Consider the following 22,777-nt stretch of genomic DNA (forward strand, 5'->3'; position numbering starts at 1 on the left):
AACAAAACATTGGCAGTCCAGATTCAGAAATACATTAAAAAGATCATATACCGTGATCAAGTGGGATTCATCCCAGGGATGCAAAAATGGTACAGTATTTGCAAATCAATAACAGAATATACCTTATAAACAAAATGAAAGAGAAAATTCACATGATCATATCCATAGATTGCAGAAAAAGCATTTGATAAAATCCAGCACCCATAAAAACACTAAGCAAAGTGGGAATAGACGGAGTATACCTCAACATAATAAAAGCCATATACAAGAAATCTATAGCCAATAAGTACTTATCAGGGAAAAACTAAAAGCTTTCCCCTTAAGATCAGGGACAAGACAAGGATGGTGCTTTGTCTTGTGCTTTCACCACTCTTACAGGAAGTTCCAGCCACAATGATCAGACAAGAAAAGAAATAAAAGGCATTCGAACCAGAAAAGAGGAAGTAAAACTGTCATCATTCACATGTGACATAATAGTGTACATAGAAACTCCTATAGACTCCACACAAAAAAATACGCAATCTAATAAGTGAATTTGGCAAAATAGTGGGATTCAAAGTCAATATTCAGAAGTAGATGGCATTTTTGCAGAACAATGAAGTACCAGAAAGGGAAACTTGGGGGAAAAATCCCATTTACTATACCAACAAGAAAAAATACCTAGGAATAAATTTAACCAAGGAGTAAAAGACCTGTACTTGGAAAACTATAGAAAATTGAGGAAAGAAATTAAGGAAGATACAATAAGTGGAAGTGTATACTGTGGTCATGCATTGGAAGTAGTAACATCATTAAAATGTACACATCACCCAAAACAATCTATAGAGTCAGTGCAATTCCTGTTAAGATACCAATGGCATATTTCACAGATCTTGAACAAGTATTTCAAAAATTTTTATGGAACCATAAAAAGACTCCTAATAGCCTCAGCAATCTTGAGAAAGAAAAAAGTAGGAGGGATCACAATACCTGATATCAAACTATATTGCAAGACCACTGTAATCAAAACAGTCTGATACTGGCATAAAAAGAGACACATAGATCATTGGAACAGAATAGAGAAACCAGAAATAAACCCAAGTCTCTATGATCAATTAATATTTCACAAAGGGGCCATGAGCATACAGTGGAGTAAAGATAGCCTTTTCAGTAAATAATGCTGGGAGAACTGGACTGGTACATACCAAAAAAAGAAACTAGACCACTAACTTACACCATACACCAGAATAAACTTAAAGTGGATAAGACTTAAATATAAGTCATGATATCATAAAAGTCTTAGAGGAAAAGGTAGGCAGGAAAATTTATGATATCTCATGTAGCAATATTTTTGCTGAAATACCTCCATGGCCAAGGGAAACAAGGAAAAAATAAACAAATGGGACTATATTGGACTAAGAAGCTTCTGCAAGGCTAAAGAAACCATCATCAAAATGAAAAGGGAACTGACCACATGGGAAAACATATTTGCCAGTGAAACATCGGACAAGTGTTTGATTTCCAAAATGTATAAAGAACTCATACGACTCAACGCTGGGAAGACAAACAGTCCAATTAAATGGACAAAGGTCCTGAATAGACACTTATTCAAGGAACACACACAGATGGCCCATAGATGTATGAAAAGATGCTTAACATCACTAGCCATCAGAGACATGCAAATTAAAAGTACAATGAGATATCACCTCATATCTGTCAGAATTGCCATCATTAATGAATCAACAAGTAAGTGCTGGTAAGGATGCAGAGAAATGGAAACCCTAGTGCACTGTCAGGAGAATGCAGACTGGTGCAGTCACTGTGGAAAATATTACGGAATTTTCTTAAAAAACTAAAAATGGAATTGTCTTTTGACCCAGTGATACCACTGCTGGAAATGTACCCTAAGAACCCCAAATCACCAATTCAAAAGAACTTAGGCACCCCTGTGTTCATAGCAGTGTTATTTACAATAGCCAAGTGCTGGAACCAGCTATGTGCTCCTCAGTGAATGAGTGGATCAAAAAACTGTGGTACATTTACACAACGGAATACTGTGCAGCAAAAGAAAGAACTCTACCTTTTGTGACAGCATGGATGGAATTGGAGAATATTATGCTTAGTGAAATAAGCTGATTGGTGAAAGACAAATACCATATGATATCACCTCTAAGAGGAATCTAATGAACAAAATAAACTAATGAAGAAAATAATCCCATAGACATGGAAACATGGAATAGACTGAAAGTGACCAGAGGGGAGGAGGAAGAGGGATAATGGTGGAAAGAAAGTGAAGGAACTAGACAAAGAACATGTATGAATAACCCATGGATATGGACAACAGTGTGGGAATCTTCTGTGGGAGCAGGGGATGGGATGGGAGGAGGATGGGAAAAGGGGAAAAATTGGGAAAACTGCAGTAGAATAACAATAAAAATGGTTAGATAATAAAAATATAGAAAAAAACAAGAATAGAGTGTGGCAATATCCATCTGCTGTGTTATTGATGCAACACCCTATAGTGAGCAGATCTACTCACTAGAGCATGTGAATAATATGTTACTAATATGTTAAGGCAGATAAACCATTGTGTCAAAACAGGAGCCACAGCACTAGGCTGACCTTTCCTTGTCTATTTCAGTCATTAAGTGGTTCTCGTTAGGTCCTATTATTTTCAGATTTGCAACTTATTTGCCCTGTTGACACCATTGATGCCTTAGTAAAATTTATCATGTCATTGTTCATCCTTAGTTTACACATACCATCTTTTTAGTCTATGTTCCTTCTATATCAGTACCCCTTAATTATTTTTTTTTTAACATGCTTCCTCTGTTTGCCTTTTTAAAGCACAGTGATCAGTACTACATATAAATAACTGTAGTTATTCATTGTTCTTTGGGGTGACTGGGAAATTTTTGTATCCATGTCTAGTATTTTGGGGTGGAATTGAGGTATAGAGTCATGTTTACCTGAAATTCATCCAAAAATATATTGGCAGTACTTAGTTTACTAAGTACCAAACATAAACTAAGTTTTGTTCATAACCTGCCTTAAAAGTAATCAATTGAAAATGTTGGTCTGTGTACCTTCAATGCTGTCTGATTTTTGGTACAAATAAAGGCATTGTTTGATAACAGTGGTGTTCACAGAGCAGATTTTAGTCACTACTTTCAGCTTTGCTATCTCTTATAAAGATTTTTATATTTATTTAATGTTACCCTAGTACAGATAGTTTGTTTCAAGATAGTTTTTTAATTTGACCTCAGCCACCACCTTCATATCTTGTTTGCACCTATATAATAACCTATATTTTATTAATAATGAAAATGTTATCTTTGGTGAGTTGACTTTTGTTACATAGTGGTATAATAAAGTTTCCCTGCTAGGAAAGTATTAGAATCAAGTTAAATTGACTCAACTAAGTTATATCTGGTTTCTGTGTTAATCTAGGGCACAGATAGTAAACACAAGGCCCACAGACTGCCTTCCACCTTGTTTTATCTGGCCCAGCACCTTGTTTCTTGCTAAGCTCTTTGCCCCTAATTAAGGAGTAGTTACATTTATACAGACCTAAAATTACATTGGGCCCTTTGAAGGCAACTGTAAGGCTGATGTGGCCCCTGGTGAAAATGAGTTTGACACCCCTGGTCTAGGGTATATTAGTGATTGAATAAGTTTCCTATTTGATTTTGTTTGTGATTACATAAATGGGCATCTTCTATTACATCTTGTGGCTGTATACTTTTATATTGTTAACTGAAGAATTATAGTTAATATAATATTATATGGAAGGTACTATTTTAAGTCATATATATGCAAATATATGAGATATATGGGTATATCTTTTTAGTTTATTTTCATGCCATATCATTATTACCATAATTATTTATTATATATATATTCATATATTACTTAATGTGGTTTATGTAGTTATGTAAATATATGTGTAAAAAAGATAACATTTATATCCTTTATAGTTGAGGGCATTAAAAAGTATGGAAAGGTTAAATAATTTGCCTAAAGTCATACTGCTAATAAGTCTAGTGAATTTTGTATTCAAACCCAGAACAATTTGTTTCAGTGTCTGTGCTTTTAACTACTCTATTCAACTACTCTTAGCTGCCTCCTAAGAACTAAGCTGATTGTTTTCTTTAATAATAATCTTATGATTACAGTTGTTCCACTGGGATTTTACTAGTTCCTTGCCTAAAGTTTCTGTTGTTGGTCATAGTTTTATTATGATATATGTTGGTATAATTTTTTTTTAGTTATTCTGTTTGGGATTCACATTCTTCATAAGTCTGTGGTTTTTCATTCATTAAGTCTTCAATATTTATAGAAATTATTTTTCGTTTATTTATGCTCACTTTCCTGCCTCCTTCTCTCCTGAGACTCTTATGCAAATGCATCTTAGACCTTCTCAAGGAATCACTGATCTTTTTTCTATATTTCCCTTTCTTCATAATACATTTTATATTACTTATATAGATGCATTCTACATAATTTTCTAATTTTGTAGATATTTTTCTGTCTATCTTCCATTGTCCAAATTTTCTCTTTTTTGTGTTAATCTGATGGCAAACTGAGTTTTAAATTTTGGTTATTTATTTGTTTTTTTAATTTCTTCAAATTCTTTTGATTTTGTTTAAATTTTCTTTGTGATACTTTTCTGTTGGATCTTGTTCTAATTTCCTGTTACCCTTTTATAGTTTGCTGTTTTATACAGATATTTTAACACATTATTTATTTCTTGTATCTATAATATTTTTTGCTTCTGTTTATGCTGTGTCTGTGTATGTGTATCTATCTATATGTCAAACTCAAAACATTATGTTGAATGAAAAAAATCAGGTACATACACGTAAAACATATACTATATAATGTCATTTATATGAAATGCAAAACAGACAAAACTAATTCAAAGGTGATAGAAGTCAAAAAGTGCTTACCTCTGAGGGAAGGATGATAAAAATGTTCTCAAGTTTTTTTGAGGTGATAGTTGTGGGCTATATACACTTAAAAATGTTCTGGGACCTAATGCTTATGAACTGCTTTTATATACCAACTAAAATTTTTTAAAAACACGTTGTTACTGTTGAAATTTGCATTATCTTTGTTTCTTCTTTTTTACTTTTCTATGACTTCGCTTTAACTTAGAACTTTTACATAATAAATACATAGTTCAGAGAAGCTGGAATAAGAGAAAGAGTAAGAGTCACTGTTTCCCTAGTCATGAATGTTTGGAATAGATTTTTCTTGCAGGGTCAAAGACTCAAACATAAAAATTTCCCTAATGCTTGACCTAATAGCCACTTAAACTTGTGTATGTTTATGACATTAATTTATTTTACATTGAAATAAATGTATAGTTGATCTAACCTTAGAGAGTCAAAGATGCCTAGTAAAATACTACATTATCTAAGAGCTGACACCTAGAGTTATAACATTTGGAATTGGGGCCTAATGATGTTTTAATAACTTGTTGTTGTTTGTTTTTTAATTAGGAACCCATGAAATCCAGAGCACCACAGCTACATTTGGAGTATAGATTCTATAAACAGTTAGGATCTGGAGGTAAAGTCTTATGTTAATTTTTAAATTTGTAACAAAGTGGATTGTCATAATAACTCTTGGTTTCAAAGAATAGTATTTAAATTTAGTTAAAGTGAATAACTTCTTAAGGCTATACTTACTAGATATTTTCTTACTAGAGTCTTAATGTTCCCTTTTTATTTTAAATAGGATATTTTTGGAGCCATTTGTGTTGGTACTAATATGAGTAGAGAACTCACTGAAAAATTTTAATTTGAGAATATAAGATGCATCTAGCTTCCATATTTTTAGCCTTTTTAGGATATATACTCATTAAAATGACTTATGAAATTGTTAGTATGCTAAAAAATGGTCCCATAAAAGGTATACATATCATAATCCCTGGAACCCATAAATGTCACTTTATAGCAAAGTCTTTGCAGGTATTAGTAAGTTAAAGATCTTGAGATGGGAGATTATTCTGGATTATCTGGGTGGCCCCTAGATATAGGGTCCAGCGGAAGTAAGGTTTGCTTGAGTGTGGTTAGTAGGGTATGTGAATGTCTTGCATGAGATAGACAGCAATTTGAACATTTCACCTAAAAAATCATATGGTGTACTTAAGTGTGATATTGTTATGTTACAGAATTACATGCTTATGACTTTGTAATAAAAAAGCATTATTTGTGCTGGACCCTGTATAATCAGAAATGTCCTTGTGAGAGAGGCAGAGGGACATTTTATATACACAGAAGAGAAGAAGGCAAAGTGGCTAAGGATGCAGAGAGTGGAGTGATATACCCATAAGCCAAGGAATACTGGCAGCCACTGACTGAAAGAAGCTTCTAGATTTGCTTTTAGAAACTCCAGAGGGAGTGTTACGCTGCCCTCACCTTGATTCAACCTAGTGACACTGATTTTGGATTTCTGGCCTCCAGAACTGTGAGAAAATAAATTTTTGTCGTTTTGAGCCACAAGTATGTGGTAATTACAGTACTGTAGGAAACTTAATACAGGTGTATTTTATATAAACTCTAAATCTAAGTGAGATGTATATTTTGTGCCATTGGAAAAAAAACGAATGAGAAATTCCTGTTTTATGTTGCATTTCCTTTATGTTAAAACTTCTCACAGCACTACTTTTTCTGTTCACTTCTACTAACTGTAATGATTTCATATGTACAGTTTTTTTTACTAGGCAGGGATATTTTGTTAACTGAGATTTAATAAAATGGAATTTTTTTCCTGTGTCTTTTGTAAGTTCATGTTTATATTCTGGTTGGTAGACTTTGCATGTCTTAACATATTATCAATTTTGCATTTTTTTTCGTAAGAGTATACTTTCCAAATGAGTAGTCAGTGTGGGGCCAAATGAATCAACCTTTATATATTAATATATTTATCATTATAAGCTTCTTATAATGCAGACAGACCTTCAGGAGTTATCAAAATTATCATTGACAACAGTTAAAGGATAGGGGAAGGAGACTTGACTTGGGGTGGTAAACACACAATACAATATACAGATGATGTATTGTAGAATTGTACACCTGAAACCAATGTAATTTTATTAACTAATGTCACCCCAACAAATTCAATACAAAATAAAATTTAAAAAAGGATAAGGGGATAAGACTAATAATATGTCAAGCCATACATATTAGGACTAGGAAGTGACAGAGAACCCTAAAAAGCTAGGGGAAAAATGTTTATTGGCTTATGTATTAGAAATTTAGGGAAAGGACCTATATATAAGACATTGTTATCAGGACAGTCTTAAATTTGCCTCTATGCTCCACTGTTTTTGTTGTGTGTGTGTGTGAAGTCTTCATTCTCTGATTAGCCTTTCTTATGAGATGGCAGAGGTGGTTACTAATAGCTTAGCAATGATAAAAACACTTTACTAAAAAAATCCAGCAAAAGTTCTAGGGACTGAATCTTATTGTCTTATTTTGTGTACCATTCCTTTCCTTTTTTTTTTTTAATTGTTGTTCAGTTACAGTTGTCTCCATTTTCCTGCCACCACTTTCCCCTACCCCACCCACCCTCACCTCTCACCCTCAGTCCTTCCCTCCCCCCATCCCCATTTCTTTGTTCATCGATCCTTTATATGTGTTCCTTGATGACCCTTCCCCTTCTTTCCCCATTATCTCTCTCCCTCCTCCCCTCTGGTTACTGTCAGTTTATTCTTTATAAACTTTATTCTCTGGTTATATTTTGTTTGCTTGTTTGTTTTATTGCTTAGGTTCTACTTATAGGTGAGATCATGTGGTATTTGTCTTTCACCACCTGGCTTTTTTCACTTAGTATAATGCTGTCCAGTTCCATCCATGCTGTTATAAAGGGTAGAAGCTCCTTTTTTCTGTCTGTTGCGTAGTATTCCATTGTGTAAATGTACCATAGTTTTGTTTTGTTTTTTTTTAAGATTGTATTTACTTACTTTTAGAGAAAGGGGAAGGGAGAGAGAAAGAGGGAGAGAAACATCAATGTGTGGTTACTTCTCATGCATCCACAACTGGGGACCTGGCCTGTAACACCTAAGTATGTGCCCTGACAGGGTATCAAACTGGCAACCCTTTGGTTCGCAGGCTTGTGCTCAATCCAGTGAGCCATACCAGCCAGAGCTGTACTGTAGTTTTTTGATCCACTCCTTTACTGATGGGCACTTAGATTGCTTCCAGCATTTGGCAGTTGTAAATTGTCCAGATTTAGATCCTGTGCTTATCTCAAGAGCTACTTGAAACTCAGCGACTAAGAGTGGGGAGAGGTAGTAGCCTAATGGGAAATTGAGGTGTTATCAAAAAAGGAAGATTGGATACTGAGAGATAATGACAACAGTACTATCTACTTAAGTAATAAAACTACCATTTGGAAAACTAGGAATGAATACTTTAATTGGATAAGAATGAATAAATCAGTTTAGAACTTAGAGAGTCATTGAGTTGAATTCCAAAAGTGCACTTTTATAATTATATTCTTTGCCTTTTTTATCTTTACAAGTTATGTCAGAGATACTAATAAAAATTAAACATACATCTTTTACTACTTGAATGCCATAGGGTTGCAGTGTTACACAGAACTCCTGGGACCAACATTTACAGGGTAGTCTGTATATACAAGGGTGCTCCCATGTGCTCTGTGGCATTAGCGTGCACAGAAATTGGAATATGAATGGTATTGCCTGAAGGTGTGCATTGTGGTTACTCTGAAACACTGACAAGTGTGGATATCATTGAGTATTTCATGTAAATCATGTGAATGTTAGTTATTAGTGTTATCAATAATGAATTTTTAAAACATTTTTGAATACCCATGTGAGCTTTGTAGAAAAACAGAGTTTAATTGTTTGGGGAAAGACTTCTGACTTTAAAATAATTTGACTTTGGAATTGATATTTGAAAGGATTATATTTTCAGACTACTCTTAATCATAAATGGTCCATTCATGATAATTTAACCTAGCCCTGGCTGGTGTAGTTCAGTGGGTTGTATGTGGGCTGCAAACCAAAGGGTCGCCGGTTCGATTCCCAGTCAGGGTACATGCCTGGGTTGTGGGCCAGGTCCCCAGTGTGGGCCACAGGAGAGGCAACCACACACTGACGTTTCTCTTCCTTCTTTTTCTCCCTCCCTCTCTCTCTAAAAATAAATAAGTAAAAAGAAAATATTAAAAAAAGATAATTTAACCTACAATTCTCTTACTGTATTTTAAGTGTCATTTTAGTAGCAACTTTCTTATTAGTGTTCTCTTTAAAAGTAGATATATTTAATCAATATCCAGAATATATAAAGAATTTCTAAAACTCAACAGTAAAAATACAAACAATCCAATTCAAATATGGGCAAAGGACTTGATTAAATATTTCTCCAAAGAGGGTATATAGTGATTAATAAGCATATGAAAAGATGCTCAATATCACCAGTCATTAGGGAAATGTAAATCAAAACCACAAAACATACCACTTCACATCCATTAAGGTTGCTGTTATCAAACAAACAAAAAACAAAACAGGAACCAGTTAACAGATGGTGTGAATGTGCAAAAATTGGAATCTTTGTGCATTGCTGGCGGGAATGTAAAATGATGCAGCTGCTGTGAAAAACAGTATAACTGTTCCTCAGAAATTTAAACATTGAATTATTATTTGATTCAGCAATTTCACTTCTGGTCATATACACAAAATAATTGAAAGCATGGCCTAAAACAGATATTTGAACATCCACATTCATAGCTCCATTATTTGCAATAGCCAAAAGGTCAAAACAAACCAAGTGTATGGATGAATGGATAAACAAATTGTGGTATATATGCAGTAGAGTATTATTCAGCCTTATAAAAGGAAGGAAATTCTGATATATAGTAAAATATAGATGAATCATGAGGACATTATGCTAAATGAAATAAGCTAGTCACAAAAGGACAAATACTCTGTGATTCCCCTTATTTAGGTACCCCAAATAGTCAGATTCATAGAGATATAAAGAAGGATGGTGTTTACCAGAAACTGAGGGGAGAGGAGAATAGGAAATAATTGTTTAATGGGATGGGTAGCAATGATGGTTGCACAACAATGTGAATATACCTAATACTACTGAACTGTCCACTTAAAAATGGTTAAAATGATAATTTTATATAATGTATATTACCACAATGAACACAAATAAAAAATAGATTTATATTCAGTTATTTAATGAGATATTTTTGAAAATATACACAATTTATCTAGTTCTACCTGTGTGCGTTTTGATCCTCTTGTAAGTCCACATGTCTCTTTTTCTTTAACTTCCCTGACAATATTCCTCTTTTCTCTTACTTTTTCACTGAAACTGTTACATGCACACAGTTGGGATTGTACAACTTTCCTGCAGTGTGAATATGAGGGTCTGGCTCTTTATATTTCTTAGCTTTCCATAGGATCGGAATATTGTTTTATACCTGTATCACTTTCTGTGATAGCAATAATATAATGTATTGAATAATCTTGTTTTGTCAAATCCACTCAGCATTTATTGAGTAAAATGAAGATTTAGATTTGGGAGTCATCAACACATAGGTGGTTTTTCAAGTTAAGGGAATGGATGTGATCTCCCGGGGGAAATACAGAAAGAATATGACAAGGGAAGGGGAACAGGCAGAACTATTCTGACCACTGCATTGGGTAGGAATGAGTTTGACTGTCAGGAACAAAAATCATGACAGCAATAGTTTTAACAAGTAGAGGGATATTATGTGAGGAAAAATAAACAAGGAGTTCCGAGGTGGACAATATAAGGTTCAGCTAGCTACTCAAAGGTAAGGAATCAGGCTCTCTCTAACTTTCTGCTCCTATTTTTAGTACGTGGCTTTAGTATTTATGGTCCTGGATATCTTGTACCAGGGCGGAAGGAGGAAAGGATGAAATTACAATCTATATAAAGACAACATCCAGTTCTTTATGTCGTCTCCATTCTTAAAATCCAGTCAAACGTTTATATCCCTACTGGAATCAGAGATGCTAATATACCTAGAATTATTCTCCCTATCTTCTTTTCCCCTTCTCCAGTGATTTTTCTCTTCCAAAACACCTGTTTTCTCTTCTGGATTATCTCAGTCCATTAGTGGCATACCCTTTAAAGCTGGAAATGTTAGTCACCTTTGATTTTGGCTTTTTGAGAAATAGTCACAAAATTCAGTTATGTCTCTTCTCTCAGCCTCCTTGTCACTTTGAATTCGGCCTTCTGTTGTGCATCTCACCTCTTTTTCCCTTCGATTCTTCATAGAGGGTTATTATTTAGCATAAAGTCCAAATTTCTTTTTTTACTGATTCACTTTTTAGTTGTATTAAACTTACTATTCCTTGAATACATCTTATTATTTTCATGTGTGTTATTTTTAGAATGTCTTTCTTAATGAATTCCTTCTTCTTCAGACCCCAGCTAAATATCACCCCTTTTGCAATGCATTTCATAACATCTGTTTGTTTCTCTCCAGAAAAGCTTCTTCTTTGATCTCAAATTATTTTGAATTTATCTTTATTTTTCTTTTATCATATCATAATGTTATTATTTGCTATTTGCTTATATTTTTCTCCAGAATTGCCTGAAGCTTTTTAACTTCTGTCATTATATAAAGTTTGATTTTAATACTTTATAAAATTGTTATTAAATTTTGAGTTTCTGTCTGACAAAGCAGCACAGTCATACAATTTCAAAATATGTTATTTAATTAACTTTATTTTTATTATCCTGTAAGTAGATAAATTTAATTTTGCATTTTAGAGATGTAGAAATAGAAGGAAAAAATTAGAGCTACATATATTTTAATAGTTTATTTTTTATTGTATTTTTCCATTAGCATTTATCCCCATTACATACTCTTCTACCTCCAAGTAATATTTTTTAAATTAATGGAAATGATAGAGCAAAGAGATAGGCAAATGGTTAATTAACTGAACCGTACAATTCAGTTATCTAAAAATTATCACTTTCCAGAGTAGGAATGGTTTTAATTCTTAGAATTAATTTAGTTTTTGTGTACTTGAAAAAAATTTAGTTGAATTGTTGATACTTTATGAAAATGCATGGAACATATTTTGAAATTTATGGGGCAATTTTTTTTGAAGATTTGTGATTCTGAGTAATGCTTCTCCATGTTTAATTATTCCCTTGATATTAGGTGGTTTTAAATAGGTGATACTGAGGGGAACTTTGCAATTATTTCTTGGAATTTCTTTATCAAGCTGATGTCTTTATCACAGAAAGTAAAATAACTACTTTTTGTGTCATAAATTATTACTTATCAAAGGAAGTAAAATAATCTTTTCTGTCATAAATTACTGTTCATAAGCAAATCTCTAACTATAGAAATGATATTAAATATACTTTTTGAAACCATGCATATATTAAAGCATTGTTTCTTAAATAAGTGAGTGGCTTGACTTTTTTGTGTTCCCTGAATTATGATGTTCTAAATAATATGTAATTTGATAATAGCAGCAGTGGCTGTTTCTAAAATTATACCTCTGTATAGTATTGCCTTCTAAGAGCTGCTAAAAAAGCTTCTCTTCCTTCCTTAATACTGATTCCTCTGCCTTCTCGGTTTGTGCTTTGTTAAAAGGGCAGGATTTATGTGTTCCCTGTGTGTTTTGCTCTGGTTTATAGATACCTTTATTTTCACATTCTTTTCAATATGATTCAGCTCAGTCTGTTAACTAAATGAGTGTTGGTAATTCCACAATGGATGGAAATTTTACTACTACTAGCTGTTGAGAAAAGTTGTATGTAATAGTATTAGCCTTTTAAAAAATTTTAATTGTTGTTCAAGTACAGTTTTCTGCCTTTTACTCCCATCCCAGCCCACCCCCCCAGGCCTCCCCACTTCCCTCCCATTTCCACCCCCCACCTTGATTTTGTCTATGTGTCCTTTATACTTGTTTCTGTACGCCCTTCCCCTTTTCCCCTGAAATTCCCTCCCCTCTCCCCTCTGGTCGCGGTCAGCTTGTTCTCTATTAGCCTTTTAAAGATGGGTGTACACTTTCAGTAATATCTAAAATTCCCTTTATTCACTGAGTTGCCAGATTGGATTTTTCTCTGATCATGTTTAAGAAATTGCTCTTTTTATGTAGAAGTGTCTGTTTGAGAAAATGGAAAGAAAATACTGTAAAAATCATGAAAGTTAAGTGAGTAAACTACTTGTAGTATTACCTACTGTATTTTGGTATCAACAAAAATAATGAAGAATACTATGTGGTTAGCGTTTAGTGTAGATTTAATGTTAGCCCAGATAACCAACAGTTTGTGTAGCAGATTCTTCGAGTTCCCTTTTCTGTCTTAGCTTAATTACTTTTAGGAGACATCTTAAGAATATGTAACACTTCTAATTCTTTATAGAGGGCTCTTCTATATGAGAATTTCTGTAAGTTATGCATTGCTGGATTTGCACTGATTTATATGTGCACTGGTACTAGTAGATGGAAGTGTACAAAGTTTTTCTGTTACAGTTAAAGTTTATGGAGAATGTGTACATTTAAGGAATTCTGTAGTATGCATTCTTTAAATTCATTTTGTTTATATGGGGTAGGTATTAGGATAGTTGTGTTATGTGATAATTACAGTATTTTTAGTGATTAATTAATTACATAAGAATCACAAATGAAAAGAAACCTTACTTTTTGAATAAGCTATGACTAAGTGGAAAGATTTAATTTCCTAAAAATACAGCATCATTTTTGTAATTTCCTATTTAATAGTAAAAAGATAGAGAGCAGAAAACCATGAAAAACAACATGTTGATTTTATATTTCATTTTTTAAATTTAAATATAAAGTAGCACATTGGGAGAGGAAAAAGTTTGTAAGCTTGAAGCTTAGTGGTAAAAATGATAGAATCATTGTTTTCTTAATTATTTAGGCCCCATGGGGAAAATTGAATAATGAATAATATAATATAATATTCACATGATATTAATTGAATATTCATTGTAACATTGTATAGAGAATAACTGCTTGTAATATTATTTTTTAATGTTCTTTAAAATTTAGAATAATTTCTAAATTTGTAAATAGGATTATTACACAAAGGACTGTTGCTTCTTTTAGCTCTGTTCTTTATATTTGGGGTTAACTGATAGAGTTTTACTACTAAATGTGGGTGCTGTGGTATTTTAATAGAATAACTGTTACCAACTCTAAAACTCATTTTACCTGTTTATATCAGAGCTTACTATTCAATGAGGATGACTGTCAAATTTTTGGTTTGGGGTCCTTTTATATTCTTAAAATTTTTTGAGGATCCCAGAGTACTTTTTTGTTGTAGGTTATAACTGTTGATAGTTACCATTTGAGAAATTAAAATAGAAACATAGAAATATTGCTACATTTATTTAAAGGTAACAATAATAATATTTTAAAATCACATCTAACTAAATCAAAAAATGTGAGAAAAGTGGCATTGGTTTACATATTGTGATCATTTTTTTAATATATGACTTAGTAGGAAACAGCTAGATTCTCATGTCTTTTTTTGCATCCAGTCCATTACCAAATTACATCATGTAGCCTCTGGAAAACTTGACTATTCATTGTGCGAGAACAGACTAAAAAAACATCTTGGTGTTATTATAAAAATAATTTGATGTCACTGACCTCCCAAAAGGGCCTCATGGACTGTCTATCCCTGTCCCCAAGTATCTCTTAACCATATGTTGAGAACTGCTATGCTAGGAATATAAGCATTTGTGCTAAAGGTTAAGAATGCCTTAAAGTAAAACTGCCTTGGGAAAGAACATAGTCTATGTGATAATTCTGTATTTTGTATTTGTAATTAAACTTTAGATTTTCTTAACTCTATCTGTAAGATTCAAATTTACCAAGAGGGATATTAATTCCTTTGTTCTAGTATCTGCTATAGAATACTAAACATGAAAATGGAAAGAAACATGATATTATTTCTTTAAAGATATGCTTACCTGGCACAAAGTACTAAGTACTCTTTAAGAATGTTATACCTCCTAATGTTGTTTTGTGACTTCAATTAATTAATGTTGTTTTGGTCACTTAAATGGAATGCTGAAATATAAAATGAAATGTTTAGTAAAATTAATTTGGGTAGGATAAGTATAAGACTGTATTTTCCAGTAATATGTGAATTTTGTATTCTGGCCCATCCTTAAGCTTTGCTTGGGGGAAAAATACACTTGTCCTGAAAATTAGGTCAGTGTGGCTTAGATGGTTGGAACATCATCCTGTGAACTGAAATATTGTGGGTTTGATTCCCAGTGGGTTGATCCCAGGCACATGCCTGGGTTGTGGGTTCAGTCCCTGGTTGGGGCATGTACAAGAGGCAGCCAGTTGATGTTTTTGTCTCACATTGGTTTCTCTCCTTCACCCTTTCTTCCTCTCTCTCTAAAAATCAATAAGCATGTCCTCGTGTGAGAATTAAAAAAGAAAGAATATTAGGGATGCCAGTAATTATCCCTGAAAAATACTGATGTTGGAAATTATAAGAGCTTTGATGAATCGTAATGAGTGGCTTTTTATAGTGGTTTGAAAATAATTTTGGAACAATAGGAATTGGGTAGAGTAAAAGTTTACAGTTGAAAATTCACTGGATATAAAAACAAATACAAAAGCTTGCTTTTGCCCATGAGTTTGATTACGTCCATGGAATTCAGTAGCCAGACACTTTGATCGGGAGGTGCAGTTAGTAACAACATCTTCATTACTCTTCCTTCTAAGCCTTCTTTATGAGCCTTTTTCTTCTCTATTACCCGCCCCCTCCCACTTCTCCCACTTCCAAAAATACTCTTCCTTGTGTTCTTGACTACCATATTTCTACTGCTGTGGTTGTTTTGTTTTGTTTTGTTTTTGCCTAGCATGCTCCCTAGCCCCTGTTTGTTAGTTGCAAACTTTCCTTACTTTTAACAATTTAATTTGTTTGCTCAGTCTTAGAAAACTACCCAGACTTGTCCTGGGATATGAAATCCTAGTTTGGTCTTTACAGTATTTGCTTTACATTCTTGATTTTTTAAAAATTTATAACTCGTGATTCTTTATCTCAATGACATAAAAGTTGTGTTGGAATACATTATTAATAGTTATCTAGGAAGTTTCTTTATTCATTGACTCACAAAACAGTATGTATCTCAAGGATTCATTCAGAACTAGGCCACCTTTTTTTCACCAAAAGTTTGTACTGAGTAATATTTTAAGGTAAAATTATGTTGCATGATAAAGCTGAAGTATTTTTATTCACACTGGAGAATGTCTGTTTAATTTACCCATTGAAATGTAATGCTGCTTAGGAAATTTAGCCATCTTGGATAATGTAGAGATACGTAACTTTGGGACACTTCGAAACTTTTAAAGAAAGGAAATTTTGGAGAGAATTGAAGTAGTTCCTTTTTGTCTCTTTACTGATTTTTTTAATGGTGTTATTTTAGAAACCCAAAGGTATAGTATGTATATGCTTGATGGAATATACATGTTAGGTACATGATCTGCTAACAGTGAGTTGGTGTGCATGAATAATAACAGAGTAGATTTACCTTACATACCTTTCCTTGGCTATGAGAAATTCTGTGTGAATAATTATTAATTTGGGTCATGCTTAATAGATACATTTTGAAAAAAGGAGACTTGAAGGTTGGATAAAGGGAAAAGTTTGATAACTTGGATGGCAGAACTAGGGTAGAAATTTTTTGAAATGCAGTCTGAGAAGAGCTCAAACCATGTGAGGCAGAGTAAATCTGAGCCTTAAAATATATCTCTTTATTCCTTCTGTTAGGGAGGTATGGTGAGAAGGAGGAGAAGCCAAACTTACATTATAGAGTCTGAATAGTATACTTTGCTTTGTTTCTAGGAACTCCAAAATAAAGTTAATAGTTAAGAGTAGAGGTAAGGCTGTATAACTTTGAAGACAGGAGATAGTGTTTGAGAACTACTAACTCAGTTACTGTTAATACATGGATTAAATAAATGTGGTTTAAGTCTTTTTGTAATTCAAGTTTTTCTTTGTGATCCCAGAAGTATTTTAAAAATGTGCATTTAATTCCTGATTGCAAAAATAGCGTGTGTTTTTTATAAAATATTGGAAATGTTTAACAAATATAAAAGAGAAAGTAGGAATCATCTGTGTTTCCAAAATGGATATGACATAATTTACCTGATTAGTTCAAGATGGATGGATGTTTAGATGGCTCCCTATTGTTTTTTATGGTTACAAGTAGTACAGCTTCAATATGACTGTATGCATAGTTTTGCTTCCTTTGAAAAGGATAGGGCAGTTTTCCTCCAGAAATGTATCAGTTCATATTTTCACCAACAAAGTTTTAACTCACAATTTTGTAAACCTTGGTTAATAAGTTAACTTTTAAATTATGAATATTTTTTGATACTATACCAATATTTGACAAGTGGTTGTTTCTTAAACGTCAGTTGCAATATAGAGTTAGAAACCACAGGAAAAAAACAAAAAACTTTTCCTGGTCTCTCTTACAATAAAATATCATACTTTGATAGGTCAATTTTCTGTGCATGATTTTGTAAATATATGCATTGGTGACTGGAAAATACTGGCTTCCTAAGTTAGGCAGATTCTTCAAATGCAGATACTGACACGTTTCATACCCCAAATTAAATTGTAATAGCTAACATCATCCCAATTTCCTCAGAAAAGGTTTGTTTGTTTAAGTATTGGGAAGCTGTCAACTCCATCCTGGCAGAATAAATTTTGCAGAATTCTAATATTTACTTGAAAGTGTGAATTTTATTGTTAGTAACAAATAGGAAAAACAAATAGTTTTTCTTAAATTAACAGACTGTTTGCTTTTGAGAATGCCATTCATTCATTCATTCATTCATTCATTTTGTTGTATTGCATTGTTGAATAGAAGAGGTGAAAGTGGACATCCTTTTCTTGTTCCTAGTCATAAATGGAAAGCATTCATTCACCTTCAGGTTTGATGTTAGCTGTGAGTTTTTCTTAGATGCCCTTTACCAAGTTGAGGAAGTTACCTTCTGTTCCAAATTTGCTGAAAGCTATGATAGATGCTTTTCAGCATCTATTAAGATGATCTTAGCCTATTAGAGAGGCTGAATGGTTAATATTAGGCCAAACTAAGAACCTAGTTGTACTTGCTTCTAGTTTAATGTTTTCTGTCACCCCCTGCAGTAAATAATATTCAAAATGATAAACAAGAATAAACTTGTTTCCCAAACTCTTTATTTTAAAAAGAATGGGAAGGTTTTATTTGAAAGAATTGTTTCCCTTCTAAAACAAGCAAACTACTTGTAAGTAAATTAGAGATATAAGATGGAAATTCATTTCCTCACGATGAATAAATAGATAAATGCAATGTTAAGATAAATTAATCACTTACTTGTATTTGTTTATTGTGAGTCTTTTACTTCTGAAAATAAAATACAGATGATTTCTGTTCATTTAGACTTTATACTTGGAGTTTGATTGTTTTGTATTGTTGAATAACAAATTATTTAGTAATTAGTGGCAAAGAACAGGAGACTTTATTATTTCCCAATTTCCATGGGCCAGGAGTCCAGGTACAGCAGGGTCCTCTGTTGAGGGTCTTGCCAGGCTGAAATCAAGGTGTTAGCCCAGACTGCAGTCTTACCTAAGGCTCAGTTCTCTTCCAAGCTCACTGGTTATTCCTAGAACTGTTTTTCATGGCTATGGGACCAAGTTCTTCAGTTCCTATAGTCTGCCCACCATTCCCTGGCATGTGACTTTCTCTACAACATGGTAGTTTGCTTGTTTGAAGCCAACAGGAAAGCTCTGCTGCTTTGAATCTGATCTCTGACCTCTAGCCCTTGTTTTTAAAGGATTTACCTGATGAGGTCAGGCCCACCAGAATAACCTGTTTTGATTAAAGTCCACTGATAGAGAGATTCTATCACTTTTGCCATATAACATAACCCAATCACAAGTAAAATATGGGGATTTTGCCCATGCTTAGCAGGAGGAGATTATATGGAATGTATACACCAGAGGATGGGAGTCTTGGAAGGCAATTATAGCATTATGCCTACCATAGGGGTATTAAAGAGAACAGTGACTCTTTTGTTAAGTAAAAATCAAATCTTTCCTATGTGCCAAGCATTTCTCTGGGTCATGGAAATATAAGGCTAAAATGTCCAGTTCCTGTCCATGATGAGAAACCAACAATGAGGCACTGTTTGTAATACAGTTCAGTCACATAGCTGCAGTAGAGGTGTAATCAGGCTACACTGTTCAGTAGGAGAAGGCTGGGTCTGTGAAAGTTTATTGTATGTATGGGAAATGTAAAACTACTACTGCAGTTCTTGAAATTAAAAAATTTTTAAAAATTGTGGATTGAATTTCTAGGAAATAAAGTTTGATGTTGAAGATGAGGAAATTATTAAAATCCTTTTTTCTCTTTTCCCTCAGATGGTATACCTCAAGTTTACTATTTTGGCCCTTGTGGTAAATACAATGCTATGGTGCTGGAACTGCTGGGACCTAGTTTGGAAGATTTGTTTGATTTGTGTGACCGAACATTTTCCCTTAAAACAGTTCTCATGATAGCTATCCAACTGGTAAGTAAAGCAGGATGATTTAAAATTGTTTCAACAGTTGTGTGGCTCTTTGGTCACATATTTATATTAAAAGTTTCGAGTTTTGTTACATTATCTTGCAGAGCATTCAACCTAAAAATGTTTCTGCTTTAAATAGTATTGCCTTTTTAGGATGCATGCAACTTAAAACAGCTGAATCAGGTGTATTTTATTTATATGAAAGAATTAATATCACACTGCTTTCATATCAGAATGCTAGCACAATTTAAGAATTAACTTGTTTTCAGCACTTTTCACTTAGAGATGAATACTTGAGAAAAGAGAACTTTCAGCCAGACACGTGGATTCTAAATCTTGGCCATAAATCCTAATGGCTGAGAAAAAGAGGAAACAGACTAATGAGAGAGACTTCTAAATTACTTAAATTTCAGGGAACTTATGGGGAAACAACATAGAGGATGATTTTAAGGCAGTTTTGAAGTAAATGCCAATAGAAGTATGCCACAGAAGTCTTAAAATTGTTTTTATCCATTGACTTATTAATTCCAATTCTAAAAATTTATCTTGTTGGAAGTATTCAGATACATTTAAAGCTTTCTGTGCACAAATATTGGCTATAAAGTGGAAAACAACCTAGATGTACAGAATTAACAGGATTAATTAAATAAGTTGTTAATAGCCATAAAATAGTAAAACTTGAAGTAATACATATTTTTAATACAAAAGATGTAATAAAAGAAAGTTTCATGATCTGAAAAATGCTCATAATATATCATTAATTAGAAGTATAGGTCATAGAATATTGTATATGATCCAAAACTTGTTAAAAAGCTAAAATGGCCTGAGTGACTGTGTCCATTGCATTGTCAACCACAATTGTCACTAAATGATATAATTTTAATTTTCTTATTTGTAATGTTCTGTTTTGTGACAGTTTGTATAGTGAACAGTATTGGAGAATGTGTAAAATAATAAAAATGTACTGCATCATTAGAGTTACATTTGAAAACTTTCTAATTTCAAGATATTTAAAAATGTTTAATACCTAAGGGAAAAAGTAAAGAAAACAAGTTACAAAAAGAAAAAAAGATATACTAAAGGGTGCTCTGTTAATTGTTTTTATTTAACAGTTTAGATTCTTTAAATTTTTAAAATATAAAAGTTGCTTGATTATAGAAGTGATGAGGAAGAATAAATTGCAAGTTTGTGCATATGTCTATTTATACTTTTGAATTCAAGATTTAGTATTAATAAAGCTTTTTGACTATAATGTAGCATCATCTGAAAGTATTGATTGGATCAGGCTTGCTGATATGAAAGGAGTTCATAAAATTCAAACACAGTCATTTATAGTGACCTTAATAGTAAAAGCAGGTATTTTTAATCATAATCAGTCATATATTTGAGAAACTATTTACTTATGTGGTGTTAACTTTTTAAAGGGTTGAAATGATTTGTTTTTTTTCTTTATGTTGTTTTTATCATCAAAGTTATGTTGCATCTATCATGCTTTTTTATGCTAATCAAAGCCTCAAATCAAGTTTATCTTCTTCTTTTTTTTTTGAATCAAGATTTCTCGCATGGAATATGTTCATTCAAAGAACTTGATATACAGAGATGTAAAACCTGAGAACTTCTTAATAGGACGACCAGGAAATAAAACCCAACAAGTTATTCATATTATAGATTTTGGTTTGGCAAAGGAATATATTGATCCAGAGACAAAGAAACACATACCATACAGAGAACACAAGAGCCTTACGGGAACAGCTAGATATATGAGTATAAATACACATTTAGGAAAAGGTATGTGTACCTTTTGTTTTAATTCAGTAACTATGCTAACTGTGAGTTTTTATTTGTTGTTATGGTTTAGTTTTTGTAGGTTATAATTGCTTTTATTACAATTTATATTTATCACATCTAGCAAGAGTTTATATTTAATAAAACATTTAAAAAATAAGTTGCTCTTATTTTTTAATAAGAGTAAATGAATGACAGACATCCTTGCATTCACTATGTCTTTTTTAAATATAACTTGAAATGTTCAACTTTGATATAGTTAGAGTGATTGATTTAATTACTTCTGTTAAAGGATATGAAAGAATACTTAATTCTAATTGAATTTAGTATATGTATAGGTTTTTGACTGAGACGAGTTCTTTGATACAATTAGAGAGATAGCAAACTGCCTAATACATTTAATGCTAAGAGTATGTACTGTAATGGTACTGTTTACTATGCACTAGCTATACGACTTTGGTTTCCATTTTGTAAAAAGGATAAAATAATATTAACCTCACAGGGTTTCTCATAGCTTTTTTTTATTCCTGATCCAGGACGACACATTTTATTTATTTGTCATATGTCTTTAGTTTCTTTTTTTCTGGAACATTTTCTCACCTTTCTTTATGGTTCCTGACTTTAATATTTTTGTGGAGTACAGACTATTTTGTAGAATGCCCTCAATATATGATTATCTGATATTTTTTCATGATTATCTTTAGGTATGCATTTTTAACACAAATATCATAAAAGTGATGTGTTCTCAGAGCATCAAGTCAGGAGGTACATGATGTCACTTGGTTTCAGGTAGCTTTGATGATTTGTTTGGGGTAGTGTCTGCTAAATTTCTCCACTTAAAATTTCTTATTTTCCCTTTGTAGTTAGTTTGTAAATAGATTTTGAGATTATGTAAATATGTTGTTCTGCATCAGATTTTTACCCAATAGATTTAGCATCAATTGAGCATTGATGATTTTCTAATTCTATCCATTATGCAGTTAGTTGGTATTCTAATGTAAGCAAAAGCTTTCCCTTCCCCCATTTACTGACTTATATCAGTATGTACTCATGAATTCTTATCTTACTGAATATAAGTATCCAGCCATATAATATGAAAAATAGAGACATTTACTGAAGAAAATACAAGATAAAAGAAACATTGTACATAGGACATTGACACCTCAGTCCCCTTGAGACCTCACATAGTTCTCCCAGTCTCCATCAGCTACCCCATTGTATTTTCCTGAATCTCATTGATGGTCTGAAATCTCTTCCCTTTTCAAAGGTGATTTACGTTTTGGAAAAAGCCAGAAGTCACAGGGTACCAGTTCTGGGCTGTAGAGGGGCTGAGTCCCTTGGGTGATTTGATGTTTCACCAAAAAGCTGTGCATGAGATGTGATGCATGAGTGGGTGTGTGTTGTTGTGATGAAGCTGCTAATCGTCACTTGCCCATA

General features: G+C 32.8%; 1 protein-coding gene across 9 annotated transcripts in view; it reads left to right on the plus strand.

Annotated features, from left to right (window-relative positions):
- The window catches only part of CSNK1G3 (casein kinase 1 gamma 3), a 104,938-nt gene that overhangs the window by 42,838 nt on the left and 39,323 nt on the right, over positions 1–22,777 (plus strand). For all 9 annotated transcript variants that reach the window (XM_028506733.2, XM_028506775.2, XM_028506741.2 and 6 more), the window contains exons 4-6: positions 5,484–5,553; positions 19,410–19,558; positions 21,109–21,343. In XM_028506733.2, the coding sequence (XP_028362534.1) occupies positions 5,484–5,553; positions 19,410–19,558; positions 21,109–21,343 (454 nt within the window). The remainder of the gene's footprint in view (positions 1–5,483; positions 5,554–19,409; positions 19,559–21,108; positions 21,344–22,777) is intronic.

This window comes from Phyllostomus discolor, chromosome 3 (assembly GCF_004126475.2).
Source record: "Phyllostomus discolor isolate MPI-MPIP mPhyDis1 chromosome 3, mPhyDis1.pri.v3, whole genome shotgun sequence".
Lineage (NCBI taxonomy): Eukaryota > Metazoa > Chordata > Mammalia > Chiroptera > Phyllostomidae > Phyllostomus > Phyllostomus discolor.